The sequence below is a fragment of the Vulpes vulpes genome, chromosome 1, assembly GCF_048418805.1.
Source record: "Vulpes vulpes isolate BD-2025 chromosome 1, VulVul3, whole genome shotgun sequence".
Taxonomy (NCBI): Eukaryota; Metazoa; Chordata; class Mammalia; order Carnivora; family Canidae; genus Vulpes; species Vulpes vulpes.
This window is the reverse complement of record NC_132780.1, coordinates 18,798,226-18,818,198: the sequence shown is the minus strand read 5'-3', so window position 1 is coordinate 18,818,198 and position 19,973 is coordinate 18,798,226. Positions and strand designations below refer to the sequence as shown.

At 40.9% G+C, this 19,973-nt stretch overlaps 1 protein-coding gene and 1 long non-coding RNA gene across 2 annotated transcripts; both read right to left on the bottom strand.

The window, feature by feature from the left end:
- Positions 1-2,830: 2,830 nt before the first annotated feature.
- Positions 2,831-4,309, bottom strand: LOC140597770 (uncharacterized). Its single transcript, XM_072747430.1, has one exon. The coding sequence runs from the start codon at positions 4,307-4,309 to the stop codon at positions 2,855-2,857; it is 1,455 nt and encodes a 484-aa protein (XP_072603531.1). The 3' UTR covers positions 2,831-2,854.
- Positions 4,310-4,644: 335 nt separating this feature from the next.
- Positions 4,645-19,674, bottom strand: LOC140599376 (uncharacterized). The gene is made up of 3 exons (XR_012002204.1): positions 19,530-19,674; positions 18,556-18,651; positions 4,645-4,713 (listed from the first exon to the last, which is right to left on the bottom strand). It is a non-coding gene; the product is annotated as an uncharacterized lncRNA (long non-coding RNA).
- Positions 19,675-19,973: the final 299 nt, after the last annotated feature.

Sequence of the window (19,973 nt, the reverse complement as noted above, 5' to 3'; positions counted from 1 at the left end):
GACCACCGAGGTATCCCGTATATGTGTTTAACAGCTGAATTTATAGTCTTGAGATGTTATACTACTAGGTCTTCTCATACGGGCATTTATTTGGGGTTCTTTTAAAACAGATTTGCATACAATTTACATGCTGTATAATTCACCTATTTAAAATGTACAGACGGTAGGTCTTTAACTGATTCTACACATAGGTGCAGGCAAACCATAGTCAAATCACAAGTAATCACCTCTTAAAGAAAACTCATTCTTTAGCTCTCACCATCCCCAACCTTTTATTCGTATGCCTAAGCAACCACTAATATTGTTTCCCAGTCTCATTGAGATATAATCAACATAAAACATTATATAAGTTTAAGATACATGCTTCATATAAGTATATATATATATATTTTTAAGATTATCTTATTGATAAGAGTCACAGAAAGAGACAGGCAGAGAGATAGGCAGAGGGAGAAACAGGCTCCATGCAGGTAGCCTGATGTGGGACTCGATCCCGGGACTCCAGGATCACACCCTGGGCCAAAGGCAGCCACTCAAGCACTGAGCCACCCAGGCATCCCAGTATATATTATTTTAAAACATAGTTAACATCACCTTAGTTAAAATTTTTGACGTGATAAGAATTTTTAAGAGCTATTCAATTAGAAACCTTTAAATGTATTGTTAGAGCATCCATTGTATAAATGCACATTATCTACTTGTCTGCCAATGGGCAAGTTATTTCCATATTTTGCCTATCATGAATAAGGTTGCAACTTGCTTATTTTTCACGTATTTGGGAATTTTCTAGTTTTGTACTTGAAATTGACTTCTAGTTTCATGCCAAAGTGGCTTGGAAAAGATGCTTGATATGATTTCAGTCATATATTAATTAGGACTTCTTTTGTGGAGCAATATAAAATCGACACTGGAGAATGCTTCATGGGCCTGTGAGAAGAATCTGTTTTACTGATGCTGTTGAATGGAATGTTCTGTCTGCTTCTATCATTAAAGTCTGACATCACCTTATTGATTTTGTCTGGATGATCTATCCATTATTTAAGGTACAATATTAAAGTCCCCCCCCCTTTTAAAAGATCTTATTTCTTTATTCATGAGAGACACAGAGAGAGAGAGAGGCAGAGGGAGAAGCAGGCTCCATGCAGGAGGCCCAGGAAGCCAGATACAAGACTCGATCCTGGGACTCCAGGATCACACCCTGAGCCAAAGGCAGACGCTCAACCGCTGAGCCACCCAGGCGTCCCCTGAAGTCCCCTTCTAATGTATTACCATCTTTTCCTCTGTTCTTCTCTGTTAATACTTGCTTCATGTGTTATGTACTTTCATGTTGGGTACATAGATAATCATAAGGTTATATCCATTTGTTGAACGGACCCCCTTATTTTTTTATTTTTATTTTTTTCAGGAAAAGCAGGTCATATTTAATTGAAAAAGTATAAAAGATTGCTATAGATCTATCAATCAAACTTAGGTTGTTTAGGGCAGCCCGAGTGGCTCAGTGGCTTAGCAACACCTTCAGTTTCAGGTGTGGTCCTGAAGACCCGGGATCAAGTCCCATGTCAGGTTCCCTACAGGGAGCCTATTTCTCCCTCTTCCTATGTCTCTGCCTTCTCTCTATTGTCTCTCATGAATAAATAAAATCTTTAAAAATATATATTTTCTTCATATATTTATGTTGTATTGTCCTTAATGTTCCATGGAAAATTAGGTATGATGAATCCCACTTAAGGAAGAAGAGCATCTCATATCTTTGATGCAACAACAATCACTTACATAGTTTCACAAACCCACTAGGAATAAAAAAATTTTCTGAGGAGTTGTGACTATAGAAACACATTAATATTTGCAAAAGTCACAAATCTCATATAGGCTCAATGAAAACAAAAACACATTGAAATTATACCCATGCAAAAATCCATCCCTTCTCTCTTTTGAAGCATAATTGCACATATGATCTAACTAACTTTATATTAGTCCCTTTTTGATGTGATGTCTGAATAGAGTGACAGATAAACTGCTTTGTACTATGAATTGTGATATTTATTCACATTTTATGTTCAATTAAATACATTTCTAATTATTTTTACCTTTCAAGTTACTTTTCTTCTCTGAACTGTGAGGTTTCCTAAGGTGTAACATGCTCTCCTCCTTCATTATGTTGCTACACTTTGAACCAAGATTGTGTTTAGGGATACTGAGTAAGGATTTGATTCCAGTTAAAGATTTGGCCACTTTCTTCCCATTTCAATTTTGTTTTTGTATGATAACTGTAATATGGAGCAAGTTATGACTTCCAGCTAGAGGTTTGCCACATTCATTCGATTTTGTATCATTTTTCCTCAGTATGAACTCAGTGATGCTGAGTGAGGGTTGAACATCCTGAAACCTTTACCACATTCTTTAGTTATAATATTTCTCTCTAGTATGAATTCTGTAATGATGAGAGAGGCTTGAGAAATATGAAAGGGCTTGCCAATATTTATATTTATAATCACTTCCACTATCCATTCTCTGATAAGGAATGAAAGTGTAACATTGCTTAAGGGTCTTGCCACATTCTTTACACAAGTATTAGTTACTCTCCAATATGAATGCTCTGATGTAGAGTTAGGGTTCAACAGGTCTTACAAATTCTCTCACTGTCTTTTTTTTTTTTTAATTTTTCATTTATTTATGATAGAGAGAGAGAGGCAGAGACATAGGCAGAGGGAGAAGCAGGCTCCATGCACCGGGAGCCTGATGTGGGATTCGATCCCGGGTCTCCAGGATTGCGCCCTGGGCCAAAGGCAGGCGCCAAACCGTTGCGCCACCCAGGGATCCCCATCTCTCACTGTCTTATATTTGTAAGAACTGCTCAAGTATGAATCCTGTGATGTCGAATAAAGTTTGATTGATGGATAAAGGCCTTCCCACATTCGTTACATATATAAGGTCTCTCTCCAGTATGAATTCTGTGATGCTGAGTAAGGTTTGATTGCTGATAAAAACCCTTGCCGCATTGTTTACATTGGTAAGATTTCTCTCCAGTATGAATTCTGAGATGTTGACTAAAGCTTGATTGACGGAGAAAAGCCTTGCCACATTCTTCACATTCATAAGGTTTCTCTCCAGTATGAAGTTTGTGATGGTGAATAAAGCTTGACCGATGGCTGTAGGTCCTGCCACATTCTTTACATTTATAAGGTTTCTCTCCAGTATGGATTCTGTGATGTCTACGAAGGTTTAAGTGGTGGTTAAAAGCTTTTCCACATTCCTCACATTTATAAGGTTTCTCTTTAGTATGAATTCTGTGATGTTGAGTAAGGCCTGACTGATGGATAAATGCCTTGCCACATTCTTTACATTCATAAGGTTTCTCCCCAGAATGGGTTTTGTGATGTTGAGTAAAGTTTGATTTATATATAAAGGCCTTGCCACATTCCTTACATTCATAAGACTTCTCTCTAGTATGAAATCTGTGATGTTCAGTAAGGCCTGATGGATGGATAAATGCCTTGTCACATTCTTTACATTTATAAGGTTTCTCTCCAGTATGTAATTTGTGATGTCGAATAAGGTTTGGTTGGTTGTTAAAGGCTTTGCCACATTCTTTACATACATAAGGTTTCTCTCCTGTATGAGTTCTGTGATGTTGAGTAAGTTTAGATTGACAGATAAAGGCTTTGCCACATTCTTTACATTTGTAACGTTTCTCTCTCATATGAATTCTGTGATGTTGAGTAAGTTGTGATTGACTGATAAAGGCTTTGCCACATTGTTTACATTGATAAGGTTTCTCTCCCTTATGAATTGTGTGATGCTGAGTGAGGACTGATTGATGGATAATGGCCTTGCTATGTTCTTGACCCTTGTAAGGTTGCTCTCTACTACACACTGTCTTATGTGTGCGTATTCTTGATGACTGACTCAACAGGTTCCCAGGTTTAGTGTATCTGCATGGGTTTTTTCTCCCATGAATTGTCGGATGATCACCAACACTGGTGGAGTGGTTAAGATCATTTTCACAATCATTATATTTATAAGGATTCTCTCTCCTATGCATACAGTTACATACAAGGTTGGCTCTTTGATGATAGACATCCCCCCATGTATTACATTCAGAATGGGTCTCTGGAGAATGAGTCCTCAGATGTTTATCAACATTTGGGCCTTGATTACATTCTTCCTCAGATTCACTGCCTTGAGCAAGTCTGTCTTCACTGAAAATGGTCTGGTAATTTTGTAGGGTTGAGTCCTTGGTGAAGGACCTCTCATATTGAAACCACCTAGCAGTTGCTTCTTCATTTATAAATCTCTGATGTTTAGACATATTTGACTGAAAGGTTGGTTTAATCCTATTTTCCAGATTGTTCAAATTATTATCTTCAGCATGGTAACTTTCTAGATTTTCTACATTATCTTTCCATAAATATGTATCTTTGAATATTTGATTTGAGCTGTTGCCTACAGAAACACTCTGCTTTATAGAACTAGTGGCTTTAAAAAGAAAGGTTTTACACAATGTTTTATATCCTTCACCATGTGGGGCAGTGAGATTCTTATTATGGGCAGTAGCCTCAATTTGGATATATCCTTTATGATCATTGTCCCAGTCTATCATTAACTGTAAATTCTCAAGGACATTATGTTTATATGGACCCACTGATACATTTGGAAATGAAGCTTCTTTGCACAGCTCTGACAGGAAGCTTGGGGTGTCATGTGAAGATACAGCTGAAAAATATAGAATAACAGAAAAGGCAAGTCATTCCACTTACTACTTTCAGAAGAAAATACTGATGACATCTAATATAAAGCCATCAAATCAGTCAGAGAATATCAGCAAGATTGTTGAGGAGTCCTCAGGACTTCATCCCTCCATGGACACATAAACTTGTACACAACATACTGACCACATAGCATAACAGTTAATTCCATAGTGTGACACAAACCACTTTCCTGTAGCTCAAGTAATCATGAAAAGTACCATAGGAGCCCAAAATCAGCAGAGGGAAGGAATTTTTAAAAAACTATTTTACTTATCTGAGAGACAGACAGACAGACAGACAGAGAGAATGAGCAAGGGGCAGGCCAAAGGAGAGGGGCAAGCAGACTCCCGGCTCAGCAGGGAGCATGACACAAGATTTAAACCCAGGACCTCGAGATCATGACCTGAGCTGAACTCAAACACTTAACTGACTGGGCAATCCTGTCATTCTGTGGAAGAAAGGAAACTTAAACATAAAACAGAAACGAATAAAATAGGATTTAGGAAAATATCAACAATACGAGGATTTGGTTTTCAGAAAAAATAAAAATAAAAATTGATGGACCTAGAACTAAAGTAAGAATGGAAGAGGAAACCAACTAAAATAGGAAGAAATGGTATAACCAATACTACAGAAATGAAAATAATTAAAAGAGGCAATGATACATATATATGCCAAGGAATAAATACCGTTGAATGGATATAAATACCCAAAAAGGGTCCAGCCTGGTGGCTCAGCGGTTCAGTGCCACCTTTGGCCCAGGGCCTGATCCTGGAGACCCAGGATCCAGTCCCATGTGGGGCTCCCTGCATTGAGCCTGCTTCTCCCTCTGCCTGTGTCTCTGCCTCTCTCTCTCTCTCTCTCTCTCTGTTTCTCATGAATAAATAATAAAATCTTAAAAAAAAGCCAAAAAGATCTAACTTACCTGGACTCCATCATGAAGCAATCTCTAAAACAATCTCAACTGATCTACGCCTACTAAGTAAATTGACAAAGTAATTTAAAAAAACCTCCGAACAAGGAAAAATCCTATGCCAGATGAATTCACGGGATAATTCATACAAATATATAATGAGAAAGTACTTCAAATATCCTCAAATATTTGCAAGGAGTAAAGAGAAGGGAGAAAATGACAACACTCTCTGTGACACCAGCATTAGCAGGTTATCAAAGCCATAGGACAAACTACAAGTAAAGAAATCTATGAACTACTATCTGTGAGGAATATTCATGCAAAGTCCACAATGAAATAATGCAAATGGAACCAAAAGCACACTTTACCATTTTACAACATGATCAAGTGACAATTCTTCCTGGAATTCAATACTATCAATTTGAGACTGCACATTAACAGGAAGAGGATCATAATAACTAACCGGACACTTTGAAGAGATTATACAAAGATTTTACTCAATAGTAAAACGAAGTAACTACAACAAAGCAAATAAAACCAAGAGTTGGTTATTCTCCTTCCAACCAGAAGCCTACTGTGAAAATGACATAAACTACCAAATTTTGGAAAGTATGTAGATAAGCCAGAAATCCCATGTGCTGCGATGTGTGTGAAAAGTGGTATAAACATTGTGGGATGGAGTTTCATAGTGTCTGTTAAAGCTGAATAAACCTACTTACCAACAATTCACTCACTCACACACACACACACACACACACACACACACACAGAGGCAGCAGATATATCTACATTTTTCACATAAAGACAAATTATAGATTTTACATGCCAGTAATAGTCATGATAGTCATAGACCGAGAACCATTCACTTGCCTATTAATACTAGAATGATGCAGTCAGTTGATATTCACACGATGGAACTGGATCCATCCAACTCTAATGAATGGTGCACAGCAACATGCAGTGATACATACATTTACAGGCAAGAGACAGAAAGGAAAAAAATGCCAATTACAAAAGAGTTCCTGTCACCTGATTACATTCATGTAAAGTACAAAAACAAGGACAGACACCTATTCCTCATGTGTTAAAGGAGTGTTGAGCTTTTGGGAAAATTACTAAGGACCTCAAGGGGAATTTTAGAGGATAAACAAAATAAAGTTTCTTGAGCTCAATGGATTATAGAGATGGGATTCGGTTGTGAAATCCCACTGAACTGTTCACCTACAATCTCCACATGTGACTTTACTTTAAAAAAATGTCAAGAATAAGAGATGTATATTGAAAGATCAGTGTCAGGGCACCTGAGTGGCTCAGTGGGTTAAGCATCTGCCTTTGGCAGAAGTCATGATCTCAGGGCCCCAGGATCCTTGCTCAGCAGCAGGGAGTCCGCTTCTCCCTCTCCCTCTACTCTGTTCTCTCTCTTTCTCTCTCTAATAAATAAAGTCTGTAATCAATCAATCAAACAAACAAACAAACAAATACTCAAATAAAAGTGTCATAATGTATGCTGACAAGTTGAAATTAAAGTTAGGAAGGAACTTCCCACTGTGACTAAATTTTCATGGCGTGCAAGAATTTATAGCTAAAGCAATATGGTACTGAGTATACAATATTCACAAAAAAAGAAGGAAATATAGAATTATTTTCTTAAAATTCATATAGGAAAACACAAAAAAATTAAGCGGATAGAGTGTAAAGTAAAAACACGGTAATTCCAAACCCCAACATCTCCATTAGAATACTAAACATATATAAACTAAATGTTCCTGGTAACACTAAACTTTGCTTGAATATATTCCGTTGGAATTTTCCTAGAGTTGTAACTGAAACGTGAGGATGAAATTGGAAAAAAACTAAACAAAGAACAAAACCGTGTGTGATAACCAATTAAACACGCTGCATGGCAAAAATAAGAATGATATCGAATAATTTTTAACACTGAAGGAGTTTGTCACTCTTCTTCATAATGTTGTTAAGTATCTAAATGTACTCCATTCTATCTCATCAATAACACATAATCAGTGTGTGCATATTTATATACACATATAAACATATACACACATACATACATGTATGTAGCAAGACATTCATTTTTACCTCACGAGATATAAAAGTATTCATCACAGGGTTGACATCATAAAGATGGTGACATAGGTAGATCCCACTTCTGTACTTCTCATAATAAGCTCAACTAGCAACTATACACATAAGACATCACTGGGCAATTCTCAGGACTCAGGGCTGATGCTGAGCACCCCCTGGACTACAGAGATCAATAGGGACAGCATCAGAAGGTTAAGTGGAGTCGTTTCCCTATGACCACAGTACACTTCCCCATGGGCCAGCATAGTGCCCCACCATGGGGGACCACCTAGAACTAGGGTCTTCTCCCAAGAAGAAAAGAGCCCAGAGTAGGTCAATGACACGGTGGGCATTGTGCCTTGGGGAGGATGGCTTTCCCTGAATGAATCATTATCCTTCAGTGAAACCACTTTAAAATATGAGTATAACATGATACCCAACTTTATTTTATCTGTTTTGACAACTGATAAAAATCCTCTTTCCACTCAGATCAGGGAGGGTGTTAAGGACTACATGGGCTGTGAAACCACATAGGGATATCAAGACTAAAAACTGGGTGGGCCATTGGAGGCATCCATGGTCATTTGAAGCATCCATGACTGGTGACCTGCTCCTAAGATATGCAGTGCTTTGCACACAGTCAAGAACACAGGACTAGATTGAACATGGGGCTGAGTGGAAGTGAGGGAGGGAGGTTGTGCCAGCCGTGGGTCACCATCCCTGGAATGTCAAACATGTATAGTGAAGCAGATCTAGGTGGGGGTTATATACCTGGGATATCAGTGTTTCTTCTTCTGCCTATTAGTATCCAAAAGCCTTCTTCATCATCAACATCGACTCTGCCAGATGACACCTTAAACCTATGCCCAAAATGTTTAATCATCCGGAATCCTCTCTCCACCCACTCCCACATCTGCACCTGGAAAGGTATAGTTATCTATGTCACCCAATAGCAGCTAGGTCTGAGGACCACCAGGGAATTCATTAACTCATGTGGAATGGATCTGACTGCCTTGAATCCCAGAAAAATCACCACATTCCTCAAGTCCCCATCTCTGTCAATTTATTCATCACTAGAAGCTACTTAAGACATTGCAGTGACCAAAGTGAGCTCCCGACCAGAATTTCCCCAAGTTTCAAGAGTTGTCCAGGATCAGGTTGGTATGGTTGTCTGGGCATCTGCCTTGATCGATCCCAGAATCATGGGATCGAGCAACACACTGAGCTCCCCACTCATTGGGGAGTCTGCTTCTCCTTCTCCCTCTGCCCCTCCCCTGACTCCTGCAAGCTCTTGCATGCTCTCTCTGTGTCCCTTTCTCATATAAATGAAATCCCTTGGGAAGCCCGGGTGGCTCAGCGGTTTGGCACCGCCTTCGGCCCAGGGCCTGATCCTGGAGACCCGGGATCGTGTCTCCCTGCATGGAGCCTGCTTCTCCCTCTGTCTGTGTCTCTGCCTCTCTCTGTGTCTCTCATGAATAAATAAATAAAACCTAGAAAAAAAATAAATGAAATCCCTTAAATTGTTCATACTTGCTTTCACTAAGCCTTCTCTCCCTCTCGAAGGATACCATTAGCATGTCTTATCTGTCCTCACAACTCTTAGTACCAAATGCCTGAAGTAGTCCTGTGGCCCACTGATGTGTTTTCCTGGTCTACCAAGGAAGTGGTGACAGCTTAGTATTTACATCTCAGATATGGCCTCAAATGATCCAGTTACCAACCATTTCTGACTCAATTAAAAAAAGTAAAGCTCCTCCTAAGAACCTACAACAGCCTGTGTGGCTTATGTGGGAGGGAGAGAGCAGTGACAATGGGGTCTCCATAACATACAAAAGGAGGACAGCTGTGATGCCACACACTATAAAGGAGAGGAAGACATGGAAAAACTGGGAATGATTCGGAAACAAAACAAGTAAAATTTGTCTTTCTAAACTTACAATCAGTAGTGCAGACTAGAACAGGTAGTCTCTCCCCCCCATGAAGAATTCATGTCGGTTCTTTAGCCTAGATATTTTTCATCTCGCCTTGGGCTGCATCATCAATCCCAGTAAAATACTGTCTTCTTATGTTTAGAACATCTACCATACCCCGAGCATTGTCCCAACTTGGTCTCTTCAAATCAATGTTAGAACATCCCATGACTCATGAAGTCTCCACATTTTGACCTAATCAAACTGTTATAGGAAAGTAACTAACTTGGATGATGTCACTTCCAAGAAGGAAAAGAATAGTAAGTAAAGAAATCGTACTTAGCGTTCTTCTCCAATTAAGAAGGAAGAAATGAAATGTAGCAATTATCCTACATGGAATTTAATATGCTCAGTGAGAAATTACTCCCACATTCGGATGAATTTTTGAACACCATGTTATTTCATGCAAACCATTCTTAAAATCCCTAAGACATACAAGCAGCAGTTCCTGAACATTCAAACAAGGAAAACAGACTAGATCCTACATGAGTAATAGGCAAGTAGATGAGACACAATTTGCCCAGAGAGATTTTCAAACCAAGGCATACGAAATTTAGGAGAAATAAATTCAACGCAATGTATAGAAAATTATTCCCATCAGGAATCTAGTAAACATTTTTGTTTACTAGGAAATCACGAAGTTTGAAAATAACCTTCTTTGCCCCAGTATTCCCTTTCCTTCTGGAGATATAGGTATACCCACACATATACACACAGGTACTTCTTCCTAGTTACTCTACTATTCTGAAATATATCTTGGGATGCCCGAGGGGCGGGGGGGGTGTTAGTGGTTCAACATCTGCCTTCGACTCAGGGCGTGATCCCAGATTTGCAGGATCGAGTGCCACATCGTGCTTCCTGAGGAGCCTGCTTCTCCCTCTGCCTATGTCTCTGCTTCTGCCTCTCTCTCTGCCTCCCGTGAATAAATTTTAAAAATCTTAAAAAGAAAAAAAAAGAAAAAAGAGATATATCTTTAGCTTTTCTTTTTTAAACGTTTTTAAAAAAGATTTTATTTATTTATTCATGAGAGACACAGAGAGAGAGAGAGAGAGAGAGACAGAGACAGAGAGAGAGGCAGAGACACAGGCTCCATGCAGGGAGCCTGACGTGGGACTCGATCCCGGGTCTCCAGGATCAGGCCTTGGGCTGAAGGCAGCGCTAAACCGCTGAGCCGCCTGGGCTGCCCGTATCTTTAACTTCATATAACACTTTGCATTCTGTGGATACCAAACCCATAAATGTTGTCTTCTGTACGCTCACCAAAACAACATAAACAAAGAAAAATATAGAGTAAAATTTTATAAATAGCGATAGAAAATTCTGTAGATATGGCTTGTAATTATATGTGTATTGACTTTGTTCAGTTAACAGTTTTTAAGTAGGACCCCTGGGCATTGGATGATGAGCCAAGGTTCAATAAAAGAAAACAAAGAAAGGGAAATAAAGTTTACTACTTATAGGTACTGGAGGATGTAAATAATATGCCTTGAGAGACAGCATGAAGGGTTCAAGATTGAGTGCAGGCAGAGAAAATGACCAAGAAGTGGGGCAGATGCCATGTTTCGAGTCCATGGATGGAGTGCTTTCGAGTTCCTGGGCTAAATCTAGAATGCACAAATCAAACCAAAATGAGTAAGATTAACTGTTCAGGGATCTTCTCTAAGGGGAGCTTATGCTAAATACTGCCAGCAGACAGCTCTTTCACAAACACTATAGAGGAAGTCCTATCAAAAGTTACCTTTACTTGTGACTTGGGGCCTTTTATCTAGCGTATTTGCCACTGGGTAGAACTAGGGTCCGTTCAAAGCCCCTGCAGGCAGTGTGATTATACAAAATGCATTCCAACACAGCATTATCAAGAAATCATTTAGCCACACGCTCAATAATACATCTATATCATCCTTATTAGAAACATCATCCTGGGGTGCCTGGGTGGCTCAGTTGATTTAGCTTCTGTCTTCAGCTCAGCTCATGATCTCGGGGTCCTGGGATCAAGCCCTACATCGGGTTCCCTGCTTAGCAGGGAGTCTCTGCTTCTCCCTCTCCCACTGCTGTTCCCCCTGCTTGTGCTCTCTCTCACTCAAATAAATAAATAAAATCTTAAAGGAAAAAAACCCATCATACTGCTTTAGCAGCAGTATAGTATAAGGAGGAAAATACACATCACGTAAACTTGAGGAAAATAACCTCAAATAGGGACGCCTGGGTGGCTGAGCAGTTGACCTTCTGCCTTTGCTCAGGGCATCATCCTGGGGTCCTGGGATCAAGGGATGGAGTCCCACATCGAGCTTCCTGCATGCAACCTGCTCCGCCCTCTGCCTAGGTCTCTGACTCTGCTTGTGTGTGTGTCTTGTGAATAAATGAATAAAATCTTAAAAACAAAATAACCTCAAATAATTTGAGGTTTAAAACCACAGGGAAAAAAGATTATTAGTCACAGCATCCCACTGCTCTAACAAATACAGGTGACTCCTGAATACAGCAGAGGTTCGTGCCAACACCCATGCAGTTGAAAATCCATGTATAATATGGACTCTCTAACACTTAATTTTAATAGCCTCCTGTTGAACAGAAACCTAATCAAAAACAGTCCATTAAAGATGCTTGGTGGCTCAGTCTATTAACCGTCTACCTTTGGCTCAGGTTATGATCCCAGGGTCCTGAGATCGAGCCCAAATCGGCTCTCCCTCTCCCTCTACTGCTCCCCCTGCATATTCTCTCTTATTCTCTCATTAAAGAAAAAAAGTCAATGAATATACATGTTATTTTACAGATGATAATACTACAACAAAGGATGCTCAAAAAAAGACAATATTAAGAAGAGCAGAGGAAAGAGAAAATACATTTACAATACTGTACTATAAATAAATCTCGCTATAAGTAGACCTACACGGTGTTCAAACTCCCATAGCACAAAGGTCAAGTATACTTTGTGTCCCTGTCTCCTTACCTACAACCTTGATGAAGTTGGGGCAGGCTATGGTTGGTATGGGATAAAACTTCAATCCAGGGCAGAGCCCGGTGGCTGAGCGGATTACCGCTGCCTTTGGCCCAGGGCATGATCCTGGAGACCCGGGATCCAGTTCCCACACTGGGCTTCCTGCAGGGAGCCTGCTTCACCCTCTGCCTGTGCCTCTGCCTCTCTTTCTCTGTCTCTATCTCTCTCTCTCTGTGTCTTTCATGATTAAATAAATAAAATCCTTAAAAAAAAAAAAAAAAAACTTCACTCCAGATCACTGTTAACACATTACAATCCATCCAGTGTTACTAATTAAACATATAATTTTAAATGCACTCTAAAGACACCACTGCCACATCACCATGATTCTTAGTCAAAATACCCATTATAAGCATTCAGACAAACAAGAACCATTCTTGTTCCTCAGAGGTAATTTTCTGTGAATTCTGTTCTCAATGCCTTTTTTAAATTTTTTTAAAGATTTTATTTACTTAATCACAAGAGACACAGAGACAGAGGCAGAGACCTAGGCAGAGGGAGAAGCAGTCTCACTGCACAGAGCCTGAGGTGGGACTCAATCCCAGGACCCCGAGATCACGCCCTGAGCCAAAAGGCAGACGCTCAACCACTGAGCTACCCAGGCGTCCCTCTCAATGCTTTTTAAACAGAGACCAGGGCAGCCCCGGTGGCCCAGCAGTACAGCGCCGCCTGCAGCCTGGGGTGTGATCCTGGAGACCTGGGATCGAGTCTCATGTGGGGCTTCCTGCATGGAGGCTGCTTCTCCCTCTGCCTGTGTCTCTGCCTCTCTGCCTCTCTCTGAATAAAAATAAATAAATAAATCTTTAAAATAAATAAATAAATAGAGACCAAGTATGGAGTAGAAGTGGACTTACAATAATTTTATACCCTTTACAGAATAGCTAACTATACTTTCCTCAGATGTCTGTGAAATCTCTTTATTTCAACGGGATAACTAATATTCCTGACTTCTACCAACTGCTAATATAAAGATACATCCAGATGTTAATGAACTGCCAGCATAGTCTTAAACAGCAATTGGCAAATCTATTTATTTTTTAAAGATGTTTATTTACTTAAATACCCACCATTTGCTTTGACATGGATGGAACTGGAGGGGATTATGCTGAGTGAAATAAGTCAATCGGAAAAGGACAAACGTTATATCGTCTCATTCATATGGGAAATATAAAAAATAGTGAAAGGGAATAAAGGGGAAAGGAGAAAAAATGAGTGAGAAATATCAGAGAGAGACAGAACACGAGAGACTCCTAACTCTGGGAAACGAACAAGGGGTGGTGGAAAGGGAGGTGGGCGGGGGGTGGGGGTTCACTGGGGGACCAGCCCTGAGGGGGGCACTTGATGGGATGAGCACTGGGTGTTATGCTATATGTTGGCAAATTGAACTCCAACTAAAAAAAAAATTAAAAAAAAATTAAAAATAAAACAATTTGATGTCCGAAAGCCAAAAAAAAGGATTCCTTATTTATTTTAAAGAGAGAATGAGTGACCACGAGATGCGTAGAAAAGGATGGAATCCACAACACACTCCACCCCATGAGGAGACTATGGTGATGATGCCTGAGATGATGACCGGAGCTTAAACCAAGAATCAGATGCGTAATTCACTAGGCCACCTGGGTGCTCCTTGGTAAAACTATTTAAAATTCAGGATGTTTCTTTATCTTATGTTCCTTATATCTTAAAAATTATTTTATCCATTTATTTATCTCTTTTTCCCAAGATTTTATTTATTTATTTTTGAGGACACACACAAGAGAAAGAGAGAGAGAAAGAGAGAGGCAGAGACACAGGCAGAGAGAGAAGCAGGCTCCTCACAGGGAGCCCGATGCGGCCCCGGGCCCCGGACCCTGGGATCATGCCCTGAGCCAAAGGAGACTCTCAACCGCTGAGCCACCCAGGCATCCCACATTTAGAACTTTTAGCTTTCTTTCTCCATGTCTAACTTTCAGACATGTCTCAGTGAATGACTGATCCAATCTTATATTTCAAATGGTTTGAATGATTATTTTCAGGATGGACTAGGGGGAGTTTCCAGAATTTGCAAATGTCCTTTCAGAGAACAGGTATGCATGAAAATGGAATTTGGCCCTCAGGGTCAAAGATACCCTTCTGCCAATGTGACTCACGTAAGGTGAGGTTTCCCCCCTAATGTTTTATATCCTTGACCTCTTCTGGTAGTTGAGATTTAATTAAGGGTGATTTTCATAGTTTGGTTATATCCATCGAAACATCCTTCCTGCTTTTCCCTCCCCCATCCCTTTCCCAGACATTCATTAATTATAAATACTCAGGGCCACAGCTTTTGGATCTTCCTATATAACAATCTTCTTTGCCTGTCTTTGCTAATAAGCCTAGGGTGTTATGGAAAGACACAACTAAAAGATACAAAATAAGTTTTTCCACTTACTAAGCTCACATGCATGTACATTAAAATGCTAATTTGTAAAATTAATACCTATCATAGGACATCAGCAACTGAGGAATTGGAAGCACTTAGGGCTTTGCTCTTCCATGGAGACAAAAAAGGACCAAATTACCTTTTAGAATGCTCCAGAAGCCAATGAGGAGAGCACAGCATCCCCAGGCAAGTACAAATGAAGAAAGGCCGTATCAGAGAGACAAAGGAAGTTTTTGACACTTGCTCCTTGCAGCTAGCTGCTCAACCTGTCACTCCATGGCAACATCGTGAGAAAACTCTTACAAAAGAGTGGCCTGTATGTTCAATGATCTGGCTCCATTATAGCTGCCTGAGGAACTTGTTTCTGTCATACATGACATGGAAAAAAGAGAGTGAGAACACCCTCTGGAAGCAGTGTGGTAGCTGCTCGGACAGAAGGCGGGCACTTGTTCAAACAATGGAGAGATAATAGGGCTGAAGGGAAAGAGCCAGGAAGATACCATGAGCTATAAAGCAGTAACTGCCCTTTTGTAACGTGTAAAAAACAAAAACTCAGACATGACAAATGCCCAGCATATGTGTGACAGCTGCCAGGATTACTATTATGTGTGTTCTCTACAAAGAAATTACATAATCCTGGGCCCAGAAGCTGCTTTTCTATTTCTTTTTTTCTTTTTCTTTTTTCTGTTTTCATAATTCACAAATGTCAACAGAAGATCACATGACACAAAGAAATAGAAAAATGTTAGGCAGCCCGGGTGGCTCAGTGGTTTAGTGCCACCTTCAGCCCCGGGGCCTGATCCTGGAGACCCAGGATCGAGTCCCACGTTGGGCTCCCTGTGTGGAGCCTGCTTCTCCCTTGGCCTGTGTCTCTGCCTCTCTCATGAATAAATAAATAAATCTTAAAATGAAAAAGAAAAAAAAAAAAAGAAAAGAAAAGACAAATGTGTTCCAGTCACAGGAACAAAATATATACCCCAATCTGACCCTAGAATAATGAGGAACTATTAATTGGATAACAGAGAATTAACTATCATAAAGATGTACATGGAGAAATGAAAACAGATATGTGACTAAATGATCTCAGAAAACTGTGTGACCGAAATGTAAACAAAAGAGACAAAGTATAACTATCAACCAACCAGGAATTGGGAGCCGAAGAGTACAATCACTGAACTGAAAAATACACTAAGGAGGGATGCCTGGGTGGCTCCCCGGTTGAGCTTCTGCCTTTCGCTCAGGTCATGATCCTGAGGTCCAGGATTGGGTGGCACATCGGGCTCCCTACAGGGAGCTTGCTTCTACCTCTGCCTGTGTCTCTGCCTCTCTCTGTGTCTCTCATGAATAAATAAATAAATACAATCTTAAAAAAAAATACAGTGGGCACCCCAGGGGCTCAGCGGTTTACGCTGCCTTCCACCCAGGGCATAATCCTGGGGACCCCGGATCCAGTCCCATGTCTGCCTTCCTGCATGGAGCCTGCTTCTCCCTCTGCCTGTGTCTCTGCCTCTCTCTCTCTCGACAAAAAAAGAAAATAAATAAATAAATAAATGCACTAAGGAGTGAGCAACACACTTGCTCAAGCAAAAGAATGAATCAGGCTCTCCAAAGACCCTGTTTTGTTCTAAGATTTTATTCACTTATTCATGAGAGACAGAGAGAAAGAGAGAGAGGCAGAGACACAGGCAGGGGGAAAAGCAGGATCCATGCAGGGAGCGTGACATGGGAGTCGATCCGGGGACTCCAGGATCACACCCCTGGCCACAGGCAGGCACTAAACCACTGAGCCCCCAGGGATCCCCAAGACCCTTTGTTTTAAATCACCTACTAAGAACACCAAATAAAAATGTGGAAAAGGACATGGCCTGGGGATCCATGGGACCCCAACAAGTGGGATGATATGTACATTAAGGGGACCCCATAAGGAGAGGAGTGAAAGGGGGCAGAGAGTTTACATGAAGAGCTAAAGGCTTCTACTTCACACATATGTGGAAAGAGGCAAATTCAATAAGCTCAGTAAACTCAAAGTAGGATAAATGTCAAGACAGAAACACAGTGACACATTACAATTAATCCATCAGAGATGCCTGGGGGGCTTAGCGGTTGAGCGTCTGCCTTTGGCTCAGGACATGATCCCAGGTCCGGGGAAGGAGTCCCACTCTGGGCTCACTGCGAGGAGCCGGCTTCTCCCTCTGTCTATGTCTCTGCCTCTCTCTCTCTCTCATTCTCTCTGTGTGTGTCTCTTATGAATAAGTAAATAAATAAATAGGGCAGCCCAGGTGGCTCAGCGATTTGGCGCCGCCTTCAGCCCAGAGCACGATCCGGGTTCGGGATCGAGTTCCCACGTCGGGCTCCATGCATGGGGCCTGCTTCTCCCTCTGCCTCTATCTCTCTCTGTGTGTCTCATAAATAAATAAAACCTTTAAAATAAATAATAAAAATAAAAATAAAGAAATAAAACTTAAAAAATAAATCTTTTAAAAAAAGAATTATTCAAAGTAAAATTATTCTACACGCAAAACATTTTTTCAATATGGGAATTTTACTATCTACTTCACTTCTTATAAAGCACATACATGCCCATGTCATATCAGAACTTTTGATCTAGGGATGCCTGGTTGGCCTAGCAGTTGAGCCCCTGCCTTCAGCTCGGGGCATGATCCTGGAGTCCCGGGATCGAGTCTCACATCGGGCTCCCTGCATGGAGCCTGCTTCTCTCTCTCCCTATGTCTCTGCCTCTCTCTCTCTCTCTCTCTCTCTCTCTGTGTGTGTCTCTCATGAATAAATGAATACAACCTTAAAAAAATAAAAAATAAAGTGCTAGCAAATAAAGGTAGAATAAATAATGTAACTGGCCAGGACTAGTATGCAAATCTTAAATAATTCAGGCAAGGATCATCAAGGGACTTTATCTGATGAAATCACTGAGTTTCTAATTTTGTATGATTAAGATTAAAGCCTCCATAACAGTGAAATGCATAAATCAGAAATCATGGGATGTCTGTCTCTAGTGTTCCTGGGATTTCTGCACCAAAACCCGTATGCCCACCACAACTCTGGCACACTTCCCACACGAGGCAAAACAGAACTTAGAAAAGAGTTAGCATCAAGTTCTTCAGAAACACGGAGATTTCCCCAAGGTCCTCAAAACCATGGAGAAGCTCTCAGATTATGGAGGCCCTCCCACTCCCATGGGGGTCTCCTGGCCCTCCCTGTGGATGTGATGGACCATAACTGGACCTGAAGGAGAATCCTTAAGAGAATAAAAGAGCATGATAATGTTGCATAATAGATGTCCCTTGGAAGAGACAGAGAAATACAACTGGGCTTCCCCAACTGACTTTGATTCAAGGAGAGCTACTGGAACCACACTTTAGGGTCTATCGTCCTCCTTTAGATTTGGACCTCAACTTCTGTCATCTGCTTCACATATTCCCACCTACCTGGATGGATGGCTACTGTCTTCTTTGTCTGCAGATCCCAAGGTTCCCTCCTTTGCTCCAAAAAGGAGACCAAATCTGGCTTTGATACAATTAGACCTGTTTATTAGAGAAAGGGGATAGAAGTATTGCTGGAGATTCTTTCAATCCACTATTGTGCTCAATAGAGAAGAGAGGCCATTGTAAAATAACAGAAGATGATTTCCAAACACTGTTGACCAACAGCCACTTTAGAACAGGTAGGGTTTCAAATATTCACATCCTGACTTCCACTTCCAAGTACTACTGATATAATAATGAGTAAAAATTGGAGTTTAAATGTGGGCAATAAGGGCAGGCCGAGTGGCTCAGCAGTGTAGAGCTGTCTTCAGCCTAGGGCGTGATCCTGGAGACCTGGGATCGAGTCCCACGTCGGGCTCCCTGCATGGAGCCTGCCTCTCCCTCTGCCTGTGTGAGTCTCTGCCTCTCTCTCTCTCTCTCTCTCTGTGTGTGTGTGTGTGTCTCTAATAAATAAATAAAAATCTTCAAAAAAATGTTGGCAATACAATTTTATGCTGCTCAATGTTCAGAATTGCCACTAATCTACAGAAATGATGTCACCTTAAGGAAGGGGAAGCTAAAGCTGAAAAGCAAATATCATTAAGATTTTTCTCTAAACCTACAACCCCAGCTCGCCTGGGTGGCTCAGCGGTTGAGCATCTGCTTGAGCATCTGCCTTTGGCTCAGGCTGTGGTGCCGGAGTCCTGGGATCAAGTCCCACGTTGAGATCCTTGCATGGAGCCTGCTTCTTCCTCTGCTCCTCCACCCGCATGAATAAATAAAAATGAACAAAAATAAATCTAAAAAGCCCAACTTATGTTCCTTACTGCATGGACTGGATTCCAGTCATGCAATGAGGAATCACCCAAGAGACAGTCTTCAAAGGAAGGAACGAAACCTTGAGTTGGTTTGGGAAATCTCAAAGCAGTTATTCTCACCCACGAAGAGGAGGTGTCCATAGTTCTCTAACATCACATCTCTGTATAATTCCCGCTGAGTATGGTTCAGACATCTCCACTCCTCCTGAGAGAATTCTACGGCCACATCCCTGAACGTCAGCAGTCCCTGCAATAAATCCCACAATTACCAAATGGCCATTGACAAGAGTTCACAACGTGCCTAAGATAAAAGAGGGAGTTAGTGTCACCAGCTAGAACCCATGATCTGACCCTTTCTGCTTACCTGCTTATAAATGCCAACCCTAGTCTCTCACATTTTACTTAACCTCTTCTTTCCACCTTAGCCTTTACTGAGGCCAAAACACCTCATGGGCAGTCTCCAGTGGTGAAACAGAAACTATCCAATGAAGAAGGGGAATGACTGCCCCGAGGAAGTGTTTGGCCTGGCACAGGTTGAGGCAGACAGACTAAGGTGTAACCAAT